Below are 7,654 nucleotides of genomic sequence, written 5' to 3' on the forward strand. Positions count from 1 at the left end.
AATAACTAAATAAGACAGAAGACAGGAAGAGAGAGAGAGAGAGAGAGAGAGAGAGAGAGAGAGAGAAGTGAGAGGATGAGTAGAGGAGAGAGAGAGAGAGAGAGAGAGAGAGAGAGAGAGAGAGAGGAGAGAGAGAGAGAGAGAGAGAGAGAGAGAGAGAGAGAGATGCTGAAAAAAAAAATGGAAAAGGAAAAGAATGGAAAGTACATATCATATATAAAAGTGTTGACGAAAGAGATAATGTTAACAAAAACTATAAATAATTATAATAATAAAAAAAACCACACACCTTCTCAGATGAATCTAAGCATGCTCGCATCAATAACCAAGAGAGAGAAAGAAGAGAGCAGACTAGGTATTAAATATAAATACTATCAGTGTTGTTTTTTTTCCCCGACAAACTTTATATGATTTAACTGAGCTACTTGTGGGTTCAAAGAGTCAGAAAGTTCGACAATAAATGTTCTGATGAAGAAGACTGAAAAAGTTACTAGACTTAGTGTTATGCTATAAGAACTGTACTTAAATGGGATGCGTTAGAGAGAGAAGAAAAGAAGAATCACGGAAGAAGGGACATTTATATTTTAGACATTTTTTATTTGTTATGTAGTAGAATATATTTTTTTCAATTATGTATGGGGAATAAAGTATTACTAAGATGTACAACAATTTTAGACTCTTTTTTGAAAAATATTGGTGGCCCTGAAAAGGGCCGTTGTTAAGTGAGTAATCTGATATATCCACTTTTTACTTGCAGCTTTCTGGGTCTTCTTTGGCAGAAGTACAGCCTGGATGTTTGGTAAAACACCTCCCTGGGCAATGGTGACACCAGACAAGAGTTTGTTCAACTCTTCGTCGTTTCTGATGGCCAACTGGAGATGACGGGGAATGATTCTGCTCTTCTTGTTGTCACGAGCGGCGTTTCCTGCCAACTCCAATACTTCAGCTGCTAAGTATTCTAAGACAGCTGCGAGGTACACTGGTGCACCGGCACCAACTCTCTCGGCATAGTTTCCTTTCCTCAAAAGTCTGTGGATACGACCGACTGGAACTGAAGTCCGGCACGGGATGACCTAGACTTTGCCTTTGCTTTTGCTTTTCCTCCTTTTCCTCGTCCTGACATTTTGTACTATTTGGTTGATCGACACTGAGTAAAGTGATACAATTTTTCTTCAAAATTTAGCTTATATACCCACTAAACGGATTGAACGATGTTTTTATTATACACCAATCAGAACGAAGCTCTCTGCGGGCAGTTAGGCTACCGAACATTCAACATGTTATGGGTGCTCTCTCCGAGGTTCGCGTTCAATAAAATCTTTCAATCCGTTTTGCCCAGTATATAAACAAATTGAAATAATTTTTCACCATTACTTATTTGATTATCAAACCAGTAACATGCCACCCAAAGTAGGAACTAAAGGAGCCAAGAAGGCCGTCACCAAGGCAAAGACTGCCAGACCCGGCGGTGACAAGAAAAGGAGGAGGAAGAGACGTGAATCCTATGCTATCTACATCTACAAAGTCTTGAGACAAGTTCACCCCGACACCGGAGTGTCCTCAAAGGCAATGTCCATCATGAACAGCTTCGTCAACGATATCTTCGAGAGAATCGCAGCAGAGGCCTCCCGATTGGCACACTACAACAAAAGATCTACCATCACATCCCGGGAGATCCAGACCGCTGTCCGTCTTCTCTTACCCGGAGAATTGGCCAAGCACGCTGTCAGTGAAGGTACCAAAGCCGTCACTAAATACACCAGCAGCAAGTAAACAGTCTGAAGTTTATAACTTCACAAACGGCCCTTTTCAGGGCCACCAACATTTTTCAAAAAGAATTTACATTTGTTGTACATCATGTCAAACTTCTAAACAAAGCTATAAATCCCAACCCCCAGCTATAACTACTTTCAAACTATTTCAATAGTATATGGTTACTTTTCTCTTCTTTCTATCTGTATAACAAATATACGTGTATTTCACTCATTCTGTAGTATTTAATTTGCCAAAACTACAAAGCGTAAATACATAAATCATGAAGAACAAAACAGTGCTTTCATTCCAATTAATAGAGTTGATAAATTTACGATTTCTTTTGCTTTTCGAGAGAAAAAAAATATTGCGAGAATTATTTTACACGGAAACAAGAACATTACCTAATATTAAACCACGCAAAAACTCTATAATTGAATATAACAGAATCTACAGATTTTGTGTGTAAAAGTCCGTGCATTTTGTTTTGAAATTTTCTCTCTTCGTGTAGGCAAATGCACGGATTTGATCTTTGAACGTATTCATAAACCTTCAGAAATATAAATTCTCAAATAAATACAAGAGTAAGAGTAAGGAGTTAATTAAAAAGAAAGCCAGATATTTAAAAAAAAAAGGGGGGGAGGGGGATAACGAGAGAGAGAGAAAATAGTTGCGGATCAGGATCAGGGAAAACAAGAAAACGGTTGAAAAATTCATGAACATTAGAGAAAAGAATAGAAGTGGGAGCAAGCTTTGATTTCAAGATTTTGTTTAAAACGATGTACAACAAATCTAAGATTCTTTTTGAAAAATGTTGGTGGCCCTGAAAAGGGCCGTTGTTTATATTAGCTGGGTGGCTGTTTAACCTCCGAATCCGTACAAGGTACGTCCTTGACGTTTCAAAGCGTAGACAACATCCATGGCAGTGACAGTCTTCCTCTTGGCGTGCTCTGTGTATGTGACAGCATCACGGATGACATTTTCCAAGAAAACTTTAAGGACACCACGGGTTTCCTCATAGATGAGTCCAGATATACGTTTTACTCCACCTCTTCTTGCTAAACGACGGATGGCTGGCTTGGTGATACCTTGGATGTTATCACGCAACACCTTCCTGTGACGCTTGGCGCCTCCTTTTCCTAGACCTTTACCTCCTTTTCCTCTGCCTGACATGTTTAACTATTTGTGGTGATTAGTTAAATAATACTTTCCGTCTAACAGCGACTCTTTATATATCACCAACGCGGCCGTAAAAGAAGTATCACACATTTTCAGTTAACTGTTGTCTGATTGGCTTACGTTGTTTTATTCCGGGAGGTAACTCTGTACTGCCTTAAACTGTGTACACTTTCAATCCACTTTTTCATTCTAGGTCTGAAAAATATAATAATTCATATCAGACAGTAATTTTTTAAGAAAAAACTATTATTGAACAGAAAAAAACTTTCAATCGGAATAAAAATGACTGAAGGAGACAAAAAAAGCTCCAAAATGTTGAAAAGTTTTCATTTTAAGATAGAAAAGTATGATAAATAAATGATAAATGAAAATCACTTTAGACAGTCAAAATTATAAAGATAATTATTTGCTTTCTCTGAACAGACATTTTCATTCAATGTCAATACACATTTCAACTTAATGGAATGGAATTTAGTTGGGGAAAAAAATAAACCTCACAGACATATCTAGGAATACTGGTTATCTATTTGTCTATTTGATGTACCCAGAAATTGGATACATCACAGGATTTTACATGCTTGCAGTTTTCTACCTGTCTTTCATAACTCAACATCATCTGTCAAAGCTGTGCTTGCCATCCATCAAAGATCTGCTGCAGGTACTTCAGATCATAAATGAGAGAATGTATGAATAAAACTGTTATTGTTATTACTATTAAAGATTTTTTTTTTTAGGTATTACAGTGAAGAAAAGAGATGCCCCTGTCTGCGGGTAAAACTTCTTATGTGTGCATCTTCCTTTCAATTTTATTTTTAAACACCATTCTATATTTATCCACAGTATGACGATGACAATTTCATCAGCCAATCCAATAAAAATGTTAATGCGCACACATATACTTACTATTCTGAAGACATCTTTTAGCCAGAAAAGTTTATAATAAGTCTGAAAACTACTTTTTATCATATAAAAAAGCTTATAAGTGCAAGATATATGCTTACATGGACTTCCTACAGTGAAATTTTGTGGGGACTACTTGGACCCGTACCGAAATTATATTAATTTAAATAGAAATTTCATGATTTTGTAAACTAGCAGCAAGACAAGACTCTAAAGTGGACAAAATATATTACTACATACATGATAAAAATTTTCTTTACAATTCTGACTGAAAAAAAGCTCTAAATTTTTGATAAAAGTACCCTGTAATATCAGCTTTTCTAAAAGAAATATTCAAATTAATGAATTATACATGATATTTAAACTCTAACTTAAAAAAAAAGGTTATATTTTGGCCAGTTGGTGGTTCTCTTTCTTTGGTCTAGACTACTGGTGTAAATAATACATCAAAAGAAGACAAGACAAAACAAGCGAAGAAAATAAAAGAAAAGAACAGAAGTACAGATAGAAACATTCATATGTTGATCTTTTTTTTTATATAATGTACTATTTAATATTCTACACACAAGGACGTACATGTACCATGATAAACAAACACCCCCCCCCCCTTTTTTTTTGTGATGAGACTTGTGTGTATATATATATCATAAAATTTATTTTTTGTCTATGTATTGCTTTGCATATAGATGGATTCAACAAGAAGAAATAAAAGAGAGAGAGAGATGGGGAAAAGAGGGGTTCAGCTATGTTTCTAATTTTCATGTACAACAATTTATAGATTCTTTTTGAAAAATATTGGTGGCCCTGAAAAGGGCCGTTATGTTTTGGTGAAAAAATCACACTTCTTAAGCACGTTCTCCACGGATTCTTCGTGCCAATTGGATATCCTTTGGCATGATGGTTACTCTCTTGGCGTGGATTGCGCACAAGTTGGTATCCTCGAAGAGACCGACCAAGTAGGCTTCGCTGGCTTCCTGTAGGGCCATGACGGCTGAACTCTGGAATCGGAGATCAGTTTTGAAGTCCTGGGCGATTTCACGGACTAATCTCTGGAAGGGGAGTTTCCTGATGAGGAGCTCTGTGCTCTTCTGGTATCTCCTGATTTCTCGGAGAGCGACTGTTCCTGGCCTGTATCTATGTGGTTTCTTGACTCCACCGGTTGCAGGTGCGCTCTTACGGGCGGCCTTGGTGGCAAGTTGTTTTCTTGGAGCTTTACCTCCGGTGGATTTACGTGCAGTTTGCTTTGTTCGTGCCATGACTATTAGCTCTGTGGACGATTTGCTACAGAAAGAATACTTGAAAATTTCGGTGAATGTGTTTTTGTGCTTGCCGGGAGGATTGAAATCACGGGTGACGATTGGATCACCACTTACATAAAGCTGGCGTTGATTGGTCCGCATATCTTAAATCTGATTGGACTGATTTGTAAGGGACTTTGACAGTTTTCAATCCATTTTTTACTGAAAAACTGCTCAACCCCAAGCTGACAGTAAAAATGCCCCCTTTTTTCATTCATAATTACAGTTTCTGATCATCCCTCATAGCTCAACAATAGTAAATTAGTGTCACGGTTTCAATATGATAAATCTGAAGAAGAAAAAAAATAATAATGAAAAAAGGTCAAAATACATGCAGAAACATTAAGGAAAGGAAAGAAAAATAAAACAGGAAAAAATAAAAATAAAATGCAGTTATAACACAAACAAAGCGAAATAGAAAATAAAAAAACAGAAACAAATGGAATTACACATTCCCGACATGACATTGTACGGATCGGCTGAGTTTCTTTATTGTTGTATTATGTCATATTTATGTATATTTAATATAAAAAAAAGAAGATGTGGTATGATTTTCATTTGGGCTGGGCACATTTGTCTCATTGTCTGATTGTCGGTGTGCTTACATCGATTCCACATCTTTAATACACAAACAATAACTAAATAAAGACAGAAAGACAGAGAGAGAGAGAGAGAGAGAGAGAGAGAGAGAGAGAGGAGAGAGAGAGAGAGAGAGAGAGAGAGAGAGAGAGAGAGGAGAGAGAGAGAGAGAGAGAGAGAGAGAGAGAGAGAGAGAGATGCTGAAAAAAAAATGGAAAAAGGAAAAGAATGGAAAGTACATATCATATATAAAAGTGTTGACGAAAGAGATAATGTTAACAAAAACTATAAATAATTATAATAATAAAAAAAACCACACACCTTCTCAGATGAATCTAAGCATGCTCGCATCAATAACCAAGAGAGAGAAAGAAGAGAGCAGACTAGTATTAAATATAAATACTATCAGTGTTGTTTTTTTTCCCGACAAAACTTTATATGATTTAACTGAGCTACTTGTGGGTTCAAAGAGTCAGAAAGTTCGACAATAAATGTTCTGATGAAGAAGACTGAAAAAGTTACTAGACTTAGTGTTATGCTATAAGAACTGTACTTAAATGGGATGCGTTAGAGAGAGAAGAAAAGAAGAATCACGGAAGAAGGGACATTTATATTTTAGACATTTTTTATTTGTTATGTAGTAGAATATATTTTTTTCAATTATGTATGGGGAATAAAGTATTACTAGATGTACAACAATTTTAGACTCTTTTTGAAAAATATTGGTGGCCCTGAAAAGGGCCGTTGTTAAGTGAGTAATCTGATATATCCACTTTTTACTTGGCAGCTTTCTGGGTCTTCTTTGGCAGAAGTACAGCCTGGATGTTTGGTAAAACACCTCCCTGGGCAATGGTGACACCAGACAAGAGTTTGTTCAACTCTTCGTCGTTTCTGATGGCCAACTGGAGATGACGGGGAATGATTCTGCTCTTCTTGTTGTCACGAGCGGCGTTTCCTGCCAACTCCAATACTTCAGCTGCTAAGTATTCTAAGACAGCTGCGAGGTACACTGGTGCACCGGCACCAACTCTCTCGGCATAGTTTCCTTTCCTCAAAAGTCTGTGGATACGACCGACTGGGAACTGAAGTCCGGCACGGGATGACCTAGACTTTGCCTTTGCTTTTGCTTTTCCTCCTTTTCCTCGTCCTGACATTTGTACTATTTGGTTGATCGACACTGAGTAAAGTGATACAATTTTTCTTCAAAATTTAGCTTATATACCCACTAAACGGATTGAACGATGTTTTTATTATACACCAATCAGAACGAAGCTCTCTGCGGGCAGTTAGGCTACCGAACATTCAACATGTTATGGGTGCTCTCTCCGAGGTTCGCGTTCAATAAAATCTTTCAATCCGTTTTGCCCAGTATATAAACAAATTGAAATAATTTTTCACCATTACTTATTTGATTATCAAACCAGTAACATGCCACCCAAAGTAGGAACTAAAGGAGCCAAGAAGGCCGTCACCAAGGCAAAGACTGCCAGACCCGGCGGTGACAAGAAAAGGAGGAGGAAGAGACGTGAATCCTATGCTATCTACATCTACAAAGTCTTGAGACAAGTTCACCCCGACACCGGAGTGTCCTCAAAGGCAATGTCCATCATGAACAGCTTCGTCAACGATATCTTCGAGAGAATCGCAGCAGAGGCCTCCCGATTGGCACACTACAACAAAAGATCTACCATCACATCCCGGGAGATCCAGACCGCTGTCCGTCTTCTCTTACCCGGAGAATTGGCCAAGCACGCTGTCAGTGAAGGTACCAAAGCCGTCACTAAATACACCAGCAGCAAGTAAACAGTCTGAAGTTTATAACTTCACAAACGGCCCTTTTCAGGGCCACCAACATTTTTCAAAAAGAATTTACATTTGTTGTACATCATGTCAAACTTCTAAACAAAGCTATAAATCCCAACCCCCAGCTATAACTACTTTCAAAC

At 37.6% G+C, this 7,654-nt stretch overlaps 3 protein-coding genes across 3 annotated transcripts; 2 read left to right on the forward strand and 1 right to left on the reverse strand.

Moving 5' to 3' along the window:
• The first annotated feature begins 1,375 nt into the window (after window positions 1-1,375).
• LOC139508076 (histone H2B) lies at window positions 1,376-1,822 on the forward strand. The gene has a single exon (XM_071295906.1). The coding sequence runs from the start codon at window positions 1,399-1,401 to the stop codon at window positions 1,771-1,773; it is 375 nt and encodes a 124-aa protein (XP_071152007.1). The 5' UTR covers window positions 1,376-1,398; the 3' UTR covers window positions 1,774-1,822.
• A 2,804-nt stretch (window positions 1,823-4,626) lies between these two features.
• Window positions 4,627-5,103, reverse strand: LOC139508075 (histone H3). Its single transcript, XM_071295905.1, has one exon. The coding sequence runs from the start codon at window positions 5,085-5,087 to the stop codon at window positions 4,677-4,679; it is 411 nt and encodes a 136-aa protein (XP_071152006.1). The 5' UTR covers window positions 5,088-5,103; the 3' UTR covers window positions 4,627-4,676.
• Window positions 5,104-7,113: 2,010 nt separating this feature from the next.
• On the forward strand, window positions 7,114-7,560 carry LOC139508074 (histone H2B). The gene has a single exon (XM_071295904.1). The coding sequence runs from the start codon at window positions 7,137-7,139 to the stop codon at window positions 7,509-7,511; it is 375 nt and encodes a 124-aa protein (XP_071152005.1). The 5' UTR covers window positions 7,114-7,136; the 3' UTR covers window positions 7,512-7,560.
• Window positions 7,561-7,654: the final 94 nt, after the last annotated feature.

The sequence above is a fragment of the Mytilus edulis genome, unplaced genomic scaffold (genome assembly GCF_963676685.1).
Source record: "Mytilus edulis unplaced genomic scaffold, xbMytEdul2.2 SCAFFOLD_1992, whole genome shotgun sequence".
Classification (NCBI taxonomy): domain Eukaryota; kingdom Metazoa; phylum Mollusca; class Bivalvia; order Mytilida; family Mytilidae; genus Mytilus; species Mytilus edulis.